The sequence below is a fragment of the Rutilus rutilus genome (assembly GCF_951802725.1).
Source record: "Rutilus rutilus genome assembly, chromosome: 1".
In the NCBI taxonomy this organism is placed as follows: Eukaryota; Metazoa; Chordata; class Actinopteri; order Cypriniformes; family Leuciscidae; genus Rutilus; species Rutilus rutilus.
The window spans coordinates 54924158-54940089 of NC_140209.1; the positions used below are offsets into that span (position 1 = coordinate 54924158).

A 15932-nucleotide genomic window follows, 5' to 3' on the forward strand; every position below is an offset into this window, starting at 1 on the left:
CCATTTCATCATTCAGTGCTTCACCCATGGTTTTTGCTTTAAATCAAAGTTTGCAATGCTGCAATTAATGAGCTGATTTGTTTGGTCCAAGGCTCAGAACGGTTTATTATATTTATTTATTTTTTAAGAAAATGAATGGGGAAAAATACTTCTGGAAAAGTAGGTCAACATGAGAAATTCAAACAAGACTGTGTGATCCATGGAAGAATCTCATTTTTGGTCAAAGAAATAGCTTAGTAAAATTAAGATGGCTTCTTTCTGTACAATTGATTGATATCCTTAGGAAATGGGCATCATGTCGTTATGTCGTTATGATCTAGCAGAGCAGCCATTCAGTACGGTATGGTGGTCCTCCTCCTGAGCACTGGGATCAGCTTCACCACTGGTTCTCCGGCCGTCGGGGAGGTGGACGTCTGTTTAACAACCGCAACCAAAACCACACATCAGCTGGGAGAATTTCATTTTTTTTACAGTAACTCAACAGGCTTTATGACAGTGTTCGCTGTGTGAAGAAGGGGTTGGGTTAGATGAATATCTCAAAAGCTGTGAAACCACTTTATTGTTACGTAGAAGCAAAGGATTCTGAATCATAGGCTGTTAAATATGAGCCGTGTGTTACTCATGATCACATGCTGATATTTGACACAACTAAACGTCTGACTAACGACTCTGGTCATTCAGACGTAGTCTTAGATTATTATTTTTTTACTTCCACTGACATGCTCACAAGTTATACTGAAAAAAGATGAATCAGCTTCACAGAGGAAGTAGCTGTGACGAAGCCATGTGGTTCTCAATCCTGTTCCGGAGACCTTCAACACTGCAGATGTGATTCATCACAAGCTCATAAGATTTTCCTGTTCTAAACAGTGTCATATACATGATTACTGTAGATCATAGCATGCTAAAAATAATTACTTTCTTGTAGATTTATGAAGTATGATTTTTGGCTACCCCTTGACCTATGAATGAGGAGTTTGTGGAAGTCTGAATCCAAGAGGTTGCAGCAGTTTTTAATGAATCAGCCTAGAAATAATAACTAATGCATTAGTAATGCATTTATATGTTTAGCTTCTTGCTAGCACTTACATGGGTATCATGATGCAACTGTATGAATAAACAATATGCTCAGACAAGCAAAAGTATGGACTTTCTCACTAGGTGTGGGTATCAGTTGGAACCTCACGATTTGATTTAAAGCCAATGAGTTTGTGACAAACTAAAATGTTTTGGGGAGGTATTGGTAACACTTTATAAGTATATAAGTGTATAAGACTATAAGTAACTTTGCAACTATATGTCAACTAACTTTCATTGGAGTATAAGTAGACTGTCTGCTTAATATCTGCAAACACTTTATTGTGATGGTCCTCCAACGGACACTCTACTGACTATAAGTAATTTTGCAACTACATGTCAACTTAATCTAACCCTAACCCTACCAGTCTACTAATACTATACTAACACTCTAATGAGAGTTAGTAGACAGCGTTATTTATAGTCGACAGAACGTGTTAAAGGGACCATCAAAATAAAGTGAAACCGAGGTATCGAGTAGATGCTCCACTGACTAACTTAAAACACTTCTGATTGGCCACTGCCTTAACACTCTCAACATTAGTTACTATACACAACATATACTTATTCAAAAGGAGTACCAACTCCAGAGTGTGTAATTTGGGACGCGGTCATAGACTGAGACGCCTAAAACGTGCAGTGCTGCTGGGAGTCTCCTGAAGCAGGATTGAAAAACACTGGATTACACCAACAGAGAGTATCATCTCACTACACCTGTTACATTTGATTTATTTCAATGAGAACACAAAGAGGAAGAGATGCATGCTGGGACAGACATGTCACGGTAAATCAAGGAGACAGTGAGGAGACGTGACACAAGGAAACACCGACCACCAGAGCACCAGATCTTTATTATACACAACACCTTTTATTATCTCACTTCCAATTCTCATTGTGCATTTTGCTCCAAGTCCATTTTAAATTGCTACACAGGCACTTGACAATTTGTTATTCCAAAAGCATAAAAAAAAGTCGTTAAATATGTCCTCAGTCCCTCACTCCATACAAAAGGACAGAATTATTAGAGGGAGAGACAGGGATTGGGTCACCATAACCTTAAAGACCACAGGAAAGTTATGACTGCAGTGATTTGGGCTTCATCCAGTTCTCAACAGATGCTGAAGTCATTTGAATTTGGAAAAGATAAAGCTGCATACAATTTAAAAAGCCTTGAATTGACTGGATTGTGAAGAAAGAGCATTGGCTGCCATCACTGTAGCCATAACATACAGGAGTGACTCAAGAGCATTTGGTATTGAAATCCACAGCTAATTTGTAAGTTTCACCTCATGTCCGACTCAAAGCCTTCGGATATTTACAGACATATTGTGCTGAAATCAAAGTCGCTTGCACCAAATCCCCAATCTTATCCTCAAGTCAATCAAGAAAACAGAATTTGTCGTGGCCCATTTCCCATTGCGCGCACATCAATAAAAGCAAACATCAAAGATTCTGCAATCAAATCCAGATCAATAGGAAACCAGCTGGACCGCTTTTCACTCTGAATTATGTTCAACTGTTATAACCGCAACCGACAGGGCACAAATCTGTCGATAGCAAAGAATATCTGTCGTTCTACACCGATGCAAACAGTTTGTGAAAAATGCCAATTGACACGAAGACAAACGCCAAGGTTATAAATAATACACTCAGAATACGCGTGTTAGTACATCTACTATGATGTCTACATGAAAGCCTTTGTTTCACCGTCTTGCTGTCAGAAAGTTCCCTGTGTGTGTGTGTGTCAAGTTTGAACGGACTGGTTCCATATAGCAAACGCCCCACGACCCCAAATACACCTGCATGTACCATGTTCAGAGACCCCTTGTTTGAGTGCACTCCCACTTTCCAGCAGCGCCCTCATGTTTTTCCCACTCCCCCAAACCCTCATCATTCCAAGCGAAATAAAAGCGCCCAATAAAGCCTTGCAGATTAATTTAAGTTACAGTGATCAAAACGCTAAGCTACCAGATTTGGAGTCGGATGTTACCTGAGACACTATCTTACAGAGCGCTGACGGGTCGGCCCGTAGCCAAGTGGTTACCGTGCTTTCCAGGATTATATTCATATACACAAATTATTATTTGTATAAACAGATCATTACAGAAATTTGCATACAAATCGCGCCTCACCCCAGCTATTTAAAAAATTCCCGTCCATGAAACTAGAAGTGCTTTTTAAGAACCAAATTTCCCGACACAACAGAAAGAGGATGTTGAGTGCTGACACCAAATATGCAAAGTGTACTTGTCGGTTAGCTGCTATGGATTCAAAATTAACAGTCTTTTGGTACTAGGTGCCGGTGTGGTGCTGGACCCTAGTAGGGTCACACAATTTGGTGGGTCAAAGAATTCGGCACAACACCAGAAACATAATAACGGCCAATTGAACATGAAAGACGAATGAAATCGGGGGTCAAAATAAATCCCACATAGTATAATGATAACGGTCATTGTGTCTTATTTCAGGATATCAAGTTAAGAGTCAAGAAAACACAGAATGAAATCAAAAAACACATGAAGAAGTGTCTATAACAAGACAGAGGTCCTCAACCACCTTTCAGTTACCCAAGAACAGAAAGACGACAGGCTAGTTTAACAGCAACTAGCTTGCACAGTGCTTGTATACATCTTATCCCACTAGTCAGTGAGGAGGCATGAGTGATCTAATGTTGGTTCGTCTACAAAAGTTGAGTAGGATACCCCCTGGTGGTGACCTGATCTATGTGAGTGATAAAATGACAAAGTTGGAGGCCACTACACCCTTTAAGTCACTCTATATATTTCAACAAAATAACAACAATAATAATACTTTTTTTGAATAGTTATGTGCTTAATTTAGACCTCTGGAATTTAAAGGTAGGGATGTGAGTAGCAGCGCTGATCAGAGGACAGTTTGAGTGGATTATTAAGGTCTATTGGTCAGGCTGTTTGTGTAGACACGCATGCACGTTTCAGTGCAGCTCTCCAGCCCTTGCCTCAGCCCAAGCACACTATGGTGCCCAGCGCACGGGTCTAGTCTAGCAGGGAGGGCTCAGCGGGGCGGATAATGGTGGGCCGGTTGGGAGCGCCAGGGGGTCTTCTGCTGCAGGAGGAGAAAAGAGTGAGAAACAGAGGTGAGACATACCCACAACCACAGGGAAATGATTGAGGAGAAGGGATAAGGAATTGGACGAGGCGAGACGAGAAGGGATGAGAAAAGACAATAGATGAGGACAGACAGGCAAGACTAGACGAGGCTACATGAGAGGAGATGAGACTAGATGAGATGAGAAAAGACAAAATATGAGGACAGATGACTAGATGAGGAGAGAGGAGATGAGACTAGATGAGAGGAGATGAGAAAAGAGAAAAGGAGAAGAGCTGAGGCAAGAAGAGGCGACTAGATGAGACTAGAAGAGATGAGAAAAGACTAGATGAGATGACATGAGATGAGACTAGATGAGAGATGAGACTAGATGAGACGAGACGAGAAAAGACAAAATATGAGGACAGATGACTAGATGAGGAGAGGGGAGATGAGACTAGAGGAGATGGGACTAGATAAGAGGAGATGAGACTAGATGAGAGGAGATGAGATGAGAAAAGAGAAAAGGAGAAGAGCTGAGGCAAGAAGAGGTGACTAGATGAGACTAGAGATGAGAAAAGACTAGATGAGATGACATGAGATGAGACTAGATGAGAAATGAGACTAGATGAGAGATGAGACTAGATGAGACAAGACGAGAAAAGACAAAATATGAGGACAGATGACTAGATGAGGCTACATGAGGGGAGATGAGACTAGATGAGAGGAGATGAGATGAGAGGATATGAGATTAGAAGAGATGAGAAAAGACTAGATGAGATGATGAGAGGAGATGAGACTAGATGAGATTAGAAAAAAAGAAGAGATGAGGAAAGAAAAGGTGACGAAGAGTTGAAAAGTGATAAGAAGAGAAGATGGGATGAGACTAAATGAGACTACTTGAGAGGAGATAATTATTCTAATTATTCTAGAAAATAATTTCTCAGAAATTAAATGAGAAAATAAAAGATGAGGAAAGACAAGACTAGATGAAGACTAGACCAGAAGAGAATAAACAAGAGATGAAATGAGATGAGAAGATGCTAGATGAGACTAAATCAGAACAGACAAAAACAAAAGAAACTTAGAAAAGAGACAAGAAAAGAAACGCCAGGAAGAGACAAGCCGAAAGAGGCTAGATGAGACTAAATGAGAAAACACAAGAAGGGACGAGATGAAAATAAACAAGATGACATTAAAACAGACAAAAACAGATGGGAAGAGACAAGTTCAGGATAGATGAGATTAGAAAATGCCAGATAAGACAAAGTGAAAAAATTAGATGAGAAGAGAAAACAAGAGTAGAAAAGATTAAAGGAGAAAAAATAAGAATAGAAGTGATCAGGAGAGACAAGGCTAGATGAGACTAGATAAGAAGAGATGAAAAGAAGATGAGTCTAGAAGAGTAGAGACGAGAAGAACCTCTAAAGAAAAAAGATGAAACGAGATCAAAAGAGGAAAATAAAAACACTGGAAGGTTAAGTTAGAATATGCTGAGAAGGAAATTAGGAAAAATTGTGTATGTGACAGGAGAAAATGCAACTGTTAGTGAGAGAAGAATGAGAGCTGAAGAAAGAGTACATCACTTAAACCTTGACAAACCAAGGCTTCTTGAGTTTTTCAACAAACGTTCACTCCTCTGAGCTTCAGACACCAGATGCTCGTTCTCACACACACGCGAGAATACATCTCTCCATGGAGGTGACACGCTGGTTAACGGTCTTACCTGGGGATTCCCGGAGGGATACGGGCGGGCCGGGACGGGATCTGAGGAGGGGCGCTGAAAGGATCCAGGCTGCTGTTACCGAAGGCATTCATGGGCTGTCCTGGCCGAGAGGGAATGGGCGGGGCTATATAGGCAGGGATGGGGTTAAGAGTGGGCGGGCCTGGTGTTGGACCTCTCACTGCTGGAGGCCTGCTGGGGGGCGGGGCCGATGTAGGCGGTCTGCGCTGGGGGGTGGGGCTACACAGGACAGGAAAAGACGACATTTAGAATTAAAACAAAAGTTTATGAAGGACCATACTCTAAAGGGGATAGTTCATCCCAAAATTAAACTTTTATTTACTCATCTACATCGTTCCAAATCTCTATACAAAACGTACTTTTGAAAACGTCTTAGGCTGCGTCTGAAATCGCATACTTCATGACCGTTCTATTTAGTATGAATGTTAAGGCTGACAAAATAAATCGATGCGTCGCGATTCGTGGATCGATTCATATTTTTTCCGAATGCATCGCGATTCTCTCTCGAATCGATTCTGAGCTTAGTTTTGAACAGCAGATGGCGCTCTAGGCTAGTTTTTAACCGCAAGCTCAAATGCTCATGGAGAAGAGCGCTTGAACGTTTCGGCATTCTGCACCTCAGAATGCTTTTATGACGCGAGAATAATGTTAACAGCCCACTGCAAACACCCTTTTAAAGGATTAGTTCACCCCAAAATGAACATTTCCTAATAATTTACTCACCCCAAAGCCATCCAAGATATCCATGTCTTTCTTTCCTCAGTGGGAGAGAAATTATGTTTTTTGAGGAAAACATTTCTGGATTTTTCTTCTAACAATGGACTTCATTGGTTACCATTGTTTTTAAGTCCAAATCAATGCAGTTTCAAAAGTCTTTGAAGTGTTTAAATGGGCTGTACGCGATCACAGCTGAAGAAGAGGTTGTTATCTAGCGAAACGATAGGTCATTTAATTTTTTTTTTATAATTTATACACTTTTTACCTTCAATAGTTCGGATTGAGCTGATCAACAAACGGACAGGGAACTACGTCATCACGTTGAAAGGTCACGCCGGCGCCGGCAATACTATTTGAACTACTATTCATATTGATCAGAATGTTATTCATATACTATTCATATTCATATTCACTGAATACTATTACTATATATATATAGCAAACAATACTATTTGAACTATCCTCCTACGTACAGTCGCAATTGTAAACAGTGGGGCGGTACTTCTGCCGGCGCCGGCATGACCTTTCAACGTGATGACGTAGTTCCCTGTCCGTTTGTTGATCAGCTCAATCCGAACTATTGAAGGTAAAAAGTGTATAAATTATTAAAAAAAATTAAAATGACCTATCGTTTCGCTAGATAACAACCTCTTCTTCAGCTGTGATCGCATACAGCCCGTTTAAACACTTCAAAGACTTTTGAAACTGCATTGATTTGGACTTAAAAACTAACGAGAAAAATCCCAAAATGTTTTCCTCAAAAAACATAATTTCTCTCCCACTGAGGAAAGAAAGACATGGATATCTTGGATGGCATTGGGGTGAGTAAATTATTAGGAAATGTTCATTTTGGGGTGAAGGTTATTTTTTAGAAGGTTCAAGTGGTGTGTGTAAGGCATTGGAAGCCAGCAGATTATGACTGTTTCTAGAGCACGCAGTGCCATCTGATGTTAAAAAATAAGCTCAGAATCGATTTGAGAGAGAATAGCGATGCATTCGGAAAGAATTTCTCAATTCACGATGCATCGATTTATTGTCCCAGCCCTCATGAATGTGTGTAGAATGTAATCTGGATGTACTACATCTGTTGTGTAGTTGTTCTGGTGCGACTTCACTAGATGAGCAAGGTGCGTGGAAGAAAAGCGAAAGAAATATTGGAAGAGTGCCAGCAGCACTTGCGAAATGGAGAGATCAAATTGGTCACTGTCATGTGACCTATATGGTTGCTTCGCCTCACTGCTGTTCACAATTTCAGTCCCGTGGCCTTATGGGATAGTAAAGTGTCCATTGGATGTGCACTTTGGAACCTCACTGGAAGTAGTAGGTCATTGCCTGAACAGTATGAATTCAGACATACTCTTTTCACATACTCTTTTTCACCTACTATAATGCAGGGAAGTATGCAATTTCAAATGCAGCCCTAGTACTAATTGTCCATAAGGTTGTTTTGGTCTCCAATCCCTTTCAGTTTATGGACAAAAACAGTTGCAACATTCTGCAAAATATTTTATGTTCCACAGAAAAAGAAAGTCTCAGTCTTGGAACGACATGAGGGTGAGTAAATGATGCGAACCATCCCTTTATTATTTCTGTAGCATTTAGCATGATGCATATTGCGCACAGAAAGGACTACTAAATGAAACATTTGTGGATTAACGAGTACTGTTTCACATACTATTTTTAAAAACAGTATACAGTATCCTAGAATTCCAGTCTGAACAAAGAAAACCACAATAATGGGAATCGAATTCCTTCCCAGCTAAATGCATGTTGTTCATGTTCTAACCTGGACTCCGGCACCCAGCTGTCGTTCACGGGCGGAGGCACGGGGGTGGACACGGTGCTGGTGCTAATGTCTCCGATGATGCTGAGCGCCTCTTTGATGGCATGGTACATTCGCAGCATCTCGTCTCTGCGCTGGGCCTGATCAGCAGACTCCTCCATCAGACTGTTCTGATCTCCTGAGGAGTACAGGTACGCCAGCAGCTCTGAATGGATGAAGTCTTTAGCCTGGGGAAAGAAAGACAAGAGAAGGAGGTTTGCAATACGTTAAAGTCAATGCGTTTTAATATGCTTACAACACAAACGGCTGAGTACTTACGCTGTTGATCATGAGATGCATGATAGTCTTGGGCATGAGGTCTCGGATGGTCTTGTTGACGATACCAATGTAGGAGTCCACCAGGTTACGGATGGTCTCCACCTGCCTCTCCAGCTGAGGGTCCATGGAGAAGGTGTCGACTGGGGCGGCATCTTCTGTCTCCACCTACACACACACAATGAATGAATACATTTTAAAGACAACATGAAATTCAAATTGACCTATATCCTTAATAAATGTACCTGTTTCTTATTTGTGGTCAATACATTAGTGCGCACTATTCTTAAGAATAAAGTTTTCTTTTATCTTTCATCAAATTGTAATAACTTTCTCCACCTCTAAAATAGTCTCTACAAACCTAACCAAGACCATGATACTAGAAAATATGATACTAGAAAACATAACTGATGTTAAAGCTGCATAAAAAGGTGATTGTAGTGATAGAGGTGAAAGATGTGATTGCTAAAATGTTCTAAAAGATTTTAGAATACACAAGAAGTTGCTGATGTACTCTAAAAGGGCCATTTTCACCAAGAACAATAACTATAAAGATAACTCTAATGATAACTATATTAGTGTCCACACCAACGCACCAAAACATCCTGTTTATTCTAAGCGCGTGCTATAGTTGTCATCAGCCACTTTAAATGCTTGAGGTCTTTAAAGCAGGATGGATTCTGATTGGCTGTCAATGTTTTTTTCGCTCATCAGCTGGAAAAAAATTGCCGTTGTCGTTATAGTTGTGGTGTGGACTCTGCTATTCTTTTAAATTTAGAACGATTTGTTATTGTTAGAGCTTTCATTCTTGGTGTGAATCAGCCTAAAATGTTTTTTAACGTTGAAGTGTGGTTGCTAGAGTGTTTCTGGCTGGTTGCTTACTCAGATTGCTTCGTAATAATACAGTAATAACGTAATGACACACCTGTCTTTAAGAAGTCTTTAAGATATCATGTCAATAGCACAAATGGATTTTTGCCTTAAAAGCATCACCATCACTACTGCAACTACTTCTACTACCACTACTAGGGCTACGTCTACATTAATCCGAATACATTTGAAATGTCCACACTAGTGTTTTCAAAAGCTTTCCAAAAGTTGCTCATCCACACTGAAATGTCCCCCTGAGGTGAAAATCAAGCTTTTAATGTTGTTTATATGTCTATGTGGTGGTGTTTTTAATATGCTTTAAGACAAACCATGTGCAAATTCATAAGTCAACACCATTGCTGAGTATTTTTTCCTTAAAACTGCAGTGAACCAAAGACAGCCTCAAAAACGCAGTTTGAAATCGCTGGTGTTTCTGACGTCACAGACTAACTTGCAACCAATCAGATCAACGTGCTGACAGGCTTTAGCTAATCATTAACAGTGAACTAGCAGGGGAGTCTTGAGAGATGCCCAGGTTATCCCGGTATATTTGTCTGTTGATATGAAAAATCAGGTAGATTTAGCAATATGGCGGGTGTATGATGTATATTACGCTGTTATGATGAACTATATGCCTTTCTCCACTAACGTTCTGAGTTGTTCAAAGCGTTTCTGATGTTCAAATGAAACATTTGTACCTGATCTTTCTCAGGGTAAACGCCCGCTCTGAGAAAAGAGGCTTTCCAGCTATCCATGTCCTCCTGCGTGTCACAGGCCAGCTCGATCTGACGCAAGTCCTTATACACGTTCCTGCGAGGGGGATCGAACACATGAAGTCACCGAACACCAAACGCAAACACAAACATAGAGAGAGCAGTCGGCCCTGACCTTTGCTCAGTGTTGAAGATAGCAAAAATGTGCTTATTGGACATGAAGCCTTTCTCCACGTCTCTGAGCTTCAGGTTGTCCAGAGGGAGCATGTATTTCTTCTCTTTTTCCTATTAGAGTGAAACGAGAGAGGAAGAACAATCTTATAAAGCACTTCGCAGTGCATGGTTGCATTGAAAAGATTCTTCTTTCGTGATCAACAGGAACAAAATGACGGGGAGTAAATGATGACCGGATTTTCATTTATAGAGTGAACTGTCCCTTTAAAGGACCACCAGGTTGCCAAGCAAGAGAGGGGGATGTGAGACAGAGAGAGAGAAAAGAAAGAGAAGAGGAGGAGTCTGGATGAGGACTAATGCTGCCAACTCGTTCTGTTGCGTTGAGAAGCAGCATCTGGAAACGTTTATGTCTGCAAAGCTACGGCCCCAACAGTTACATCACTCAGAGGAACACTTCCCTGCCCCCAACACACAAGCACACTACACACACACACACACACACACACACACACACACACACACAACCCCCCCCCAGTAACCCAGTACGATTTCCTGCAAATTCCAAAGTCGGATCCCGGCTGGAACATTTCAGTGCGCTTGCCACGTCACTTTGCCTCCCCTTTCGTCCCTTTTTTACTTTCGTCCCGCTCTTCGTCTCTCCTTTCTCCATTTACCGCTTTCTCTTCGCTTCGGAAACCACCGCTAAAGGAACATTTCTCTGTGTTTCTCGTAAAACGATGGCAAAGAGTGAAAACCGCCAACTGTATGCGGTTCAGATTGTGAGAAAAGAGCCATGATGGCAGAACGGTCCGGATTTCTCTTGAAGAAACTGCAGAGGCCTGGAATATACATTTGCCACGCAGCAAGTGGACTAGTGAGTATACCGAATATACGTTTTAAATTAAACGTTTTAAGATTATCAAGAAGTAATGCTGGGATATGTTATTCTGACCGGTTTCATCATATTTTAGATTGATAATATATTTACTATCATTTCTTGTGAATATGTGGGCCAGTTTGAATTACTTGATTCTTTGTGTGCCTTCATTAACTCAGTACGACGAGCTTTTTAAATGTACGAATATAAGGTCACATTTCACCCCAAAATCAAAGGATATTATATTTTTGCATTAAAAATGAAACCTTTTTCAATGCGCCATTACTTTCACGAGAAATAAAACATCATTAACGTAATATGTACGGGTATTTTAATTCGGATTTTTCATTTGCAATGATTCAAATTCGACTTGTTACTCACTATCATTTCACTGTATTATACTTTACAACTGAAATATCAATATTTTTGTTCACATTACAACAATGAGAATGAGATTTTAGGGATTTTGGTGATAAAAAATTGCGGTTGAAATGATAAAATAAAGTTATATAACAACCTTTTTATTGCTTTATTTGAAATAAGCAGTGACCTGAACATGTTCTCGATGGGTTTATCAGTGTGCCTGTCTGAACTGTTTACTCTCCTCTGCAGTCGTGTGCGGTCCTCGGGGCAGTGACCTGCGGTCCAGCCGCCCTCTTGCCTCCCCCCCGCCTGCCCAGTGTTCAGACTACCTGTTCATCATGCTGCAGCTGAACAGTAGTCCGCACATTGGTTAGGCTGGGCAGGGACACACACACCCGCGCCTCGAGCAACAAGGACTCTACCATTCGCCGCTGGACGGGGGGAGGGATTTTACGAATACACAAACTCTCTTGGGGACTAAAGTAAGACGTGTACATTAATGCATTTCGCAGATGCTTGTATCCCAAAAGCAACTTACAGTATACATTGAGAAATTTATGCGCTCCCTAGGAATGAAAACCACGGCGTTGACGTTACCAGCACCATGCTCTACCAGTCGAGCCATGAGAACTCTGCTAACGTTCGCACTCATTTCAAACACACATGGAGTTCTGAGTCCAACTTGAGTGGCGCTAGTTCGAGAGGGGGAGGGACTGTGAAAGAGAAATGAAGAACAGATGAATCTCACCTCCTCGTCCTTGTACCAGGACACCGATTCGGCCGACAGGACGAACCAGTACTCCTTGGAGCCGCCCTTCATGATGCTGATGTTGAGGGTTAGCCAGCCTTTACGGATCACCTGTGGGACAGGAGGGCGGGAAGGGGGGAAGGGTGTAGGGCATGCCACAAGGGTGGGGAAACATTCATGAGATCCATTCCACACACTTGTATATCCAACAGTCTTTGTTCTGGAAGCTTGTGTCCTATGCTGAACAAACCTAAAAACCCTATTGTGCCAATCTTCGACACTTACCTGCTGAGGAAATATTTTCTGGTACCCTGCCAAAACTTTTGTTGATGTCATCACTTCTAACGACTAACCTGAATAACTAAATAAAGCTGCTTTGTACATTACAGTCGTGGTTCTCAACTGGTTTAGCAACATTAAGGTGTGGCCAAATTGGCGAAATTGCATTCAGATTTAACCGGCTAAACGGTCAATTGTTCATTATCAATTTTGTAGCGATGTATGAAGCAGAACTCGTACAAAGGCCTTTCAAACAAGCAGCTTTCTGAATTTGCCGCATTGGCCAACTTGACCATGAGAGAAATCTGCGTGGGGAAATCTTTCGATCGCGTGGATTTAGTTAACTATAATAACCCTGTTGTGACTGAGCCTGTCGATATGCACAATCATATGCTTATTTGCACTTTATTATTCACATTTTTTTCAAACCTGCAATGTTTAGGTTTCGACTCTCCAGTTGGGAACCACAGGATCTAGCGTTAAACTACATGGAGTCAGAACATAAGGCAGCAATTAAGCTTAGGTCACAAAAGAAACGCTCTAGAAACCCTGAATAAACACTAACAAAACCACTGGGGAGTGTCTTGAAGTCTTGAAATAGAGCAACAATAAAAGTACAAAGGAAAAACTTTGTTGTGCTTGTCAAATTTTTTTTTCTGCTTTCAAAAGCAATGTGGAAATGTGATGGCAGATGCCATCCAGACCAACTGGCCTGCCAGAGGAACGGAGGTCAGAGGTCGACAGCGGTATGTTAGGGTCAAATTGGTGAGTAAAAGCTAACCTACATACTGGTAAACAAGCAGCGTTAGTGGTGTTAAATGGGGAAAGACGTACACTCAAGTGTGAAAATCTGAACAGGGAGGGATAGTGAGAAGACATCGGTAGGCGAGTCATACTGGTAACCAGAGGCTGTTTGCTAAGAGAAGGTACAGGACTAGGAAGGGAATGTAAAAATGTTAGTTAAGGAAACAAAGTTTAAAAAGGGAGGGGAAGGGCTTTCAGCAGGATTTCAATGTTAATTTTGAGGGTTAAAAGATATCCGGAAGGATCAAAATGATTAAGATCTTAATGCACATTCTAGTTCCGTCCTGGTACTACATCTTTACTTCGTAATACCACACGGCATCAATGACATTAAACTTATCTCATAACGGAAATACATATCTGCCACAAGCATTTCTAAGATACCATCCCTTTTCTCCCTTTTCATTTTGCTTTGTTCTCTGTAAAGTCGGAGTGAAACTAAGAAGAGAGGGTTTGAGTTAGTCAGAGAGTGCCAACAGAAACAACACAGACATAAAACTAATGGCACAGCCTATATAGATGTTTTGCCTTGGTGGGGAAATGCCATCAACTTTCTCAAACCTGATAACCATCTCTAAGAGGGGGAAAAGACAGAAGTGATTGATAAGGTGAGAAAGACACCAGGACAGAACGGCTCAGGCATCTCGTGTTAGGAACGTACTGTAGCGACCCGAACAAATGACCACAAAAACGCTCTCCAATATCTTTTCATTAGACAGAAATCCAGCAAATATCTGCGGTCAGAGCCTGACTCGGGCTCTGTATTCTCTAACATGGATCCAATTTCCCTTTGCCGCCCACAACTGGAAGAAACGAGAGCATGACCCTATTTTCCGTTAGTGTTTGGATTTCTCTGTTCCTCGACGTCGCACATTCTGACTGCCGTCTCTCTAGCTTACGCTAATTAATCCTAATATTATGTAAAGTGTATAATTATCAACAATTAGTAAAAGAGTTGGAAAAATATGATCAGCTGTCTTATTAAACAGAAATCTGTTGATAGAAGGGGTGATTTTTGAATTAAAGATGAGATGATTAGATGATTACCTGTGAGAGGCGAATGTTAATTACCCCAACAGAAATCCCCCAATTAACTTTGCCCCAAAAAGGATTTCTCTAAGGTTGAGCAGTTAATTTTGTAAACGAGAGTAGACTGATTAGTAAAAGAAACCCGGTACTGCCCCATTCTGGCCATTACTGGCACACCAAGAGGAGAAAAAAAAAAACGAAATACCAACCAGATTTTACAGTAGGGCTGGACAATATATTGAGGTATAAAATTAATATTGTGCTAATTTAAAACTCTTTTATTTGGCCATTTAAGGGAAAGTTCACCCAAAAATGAAAATTCTGTCCTTATTTACTCACCGTCAAGTTGACTTAAACCTGTATAAATTTCTTTCTTCTGTTGAACACAAAAGAAGATATTTTGAAGATTATGGGAAGAAAATGGGGCCCATCAACTCTTTGGTTACCAAAAATAATCTTCTTTTGTGTTCAGCAGAAGAAAGAAACTCATACAGGTTTGGAACAACATGAGAGTGAGTAAATGATGACAGAATTTCGTTATTGGGTGAACTATCCCCCTTTAAGTTTCCTAAGGGCTTTACTTGTTTTTTACTTTTTGAATGAATAAGCTTTTAATTTCAATTCATCTCAGGTAATCAGTTCAAACTGCCAATTTCATTAAATAGTTAATTCAATTGTTCATCAAATTAAAAATGCTTATGCTTTAATTAGACTTTTATTGTTTACTTTTGAATCTTGACTATTACGGCTGTTTAGATGCAATGATTTTGAATATTGTTAAAATATAGCCCAGTCCCACATCAGAAGTGTTGCTAGTATGAAGAAAACAATAATGTTTCAATGGAAAATCATTTTGATTAGCTCTTCATGGCAAACACACTTAAAAAAAAATACAAAAATAATCAATCATTCATTCATTAAAAATGCAAACCAATTCCAAATCCAAACTCAAACACAGCCTAAATGTTATCTTGGGTTCGGGTTTGGCTCCTTAGTATGATTGGATGTTTTCTTGGCCCCGCCCACCCACCCACCATATGCCCATGGCGACGTCAAGGCTGATTCTCCACAAGGCAAACTCTGCTCACCCAGCCTGGGCCGCCAGGACTCACGTCCAGCAACAGGACAACCGAGGCCTCCATTTCACTCATATATGCTTTTCTTGTTAAAAAAAACGTAATATTCTTTCATGCAAAAACAAAAACAACTGTGCACTGTGAATTTTTCTCTAAATAAATGGTTAGTAACGTTCTCTTGGTTTAATTACAAGAATTACCGAATGTTAGGTGGTGCCACTAATTACAGTGGGCATTTTATGGTGTATTTGAGGTCAGTTACTGATTACTCGTAACTGTAATTGAACAACAAACTAC

At 40.6% G+C, this 15932-nt stretch overlaps 1 protein-coding gene and 1 long non-coding RNA gene across 9 annotated transcripts in view; one reads left to right on the top strand and one right to left on the bottom strand.

The window, feature by feature from the left end:
- Positions 1-1909: 1909 nt before the first annotated feature.
- dnm2a (dynamin 2a) overlaps positions 1910-15932 on the bottom strand; it is a 53961-nt gene continuing 39938 nt past the window's right edge. For 6 of the 8 annotated variants that reach the window (XM_084419919.1, XM_084419914.1, XM_084419917.1 and 3 more), the window contains 7 exons: positions 12448-12558; positions 10461-10570; positions 10271-10382; positions 8706-8870; positions 8391-8614; positions 5870-6106; positions 1910-4161 (listed from right to left, as the gene is read on the bottom strand). In XM_084419919.1, coding sequence (XP_084276045.1) covers positions 4092-4161; positions 5870-6106; positions 8391-8614; positions 8706-8870; positions 10271-10382; positions 10461-10570; positions 12448-12558 — 1029 coding nt within the window. In that variant the 3' untranslated portion in view covers positions 1910-4091. The remainder of the gene's footprint in view (positions 4162-5869; positions 6107-8390; positions 8615-8705; positions 8871-10270; positions 10383-10460; positions 10571-12447; positions 12559-15932) is intronic. The other 2 variants (XM_084419921.1, XM_084419916.1) reach the window with 1 other exon arrangement.
- Positions 11001-13354, top strand: LOC311299195. The gene is made up of 3 exons (XR_014629081.1): positions 11001-11333; positions 11949-12181; positions 12270-13354. It is a non-coding gene; the product is annotated as an uncharacterized lncRNA (long non-coding RNA).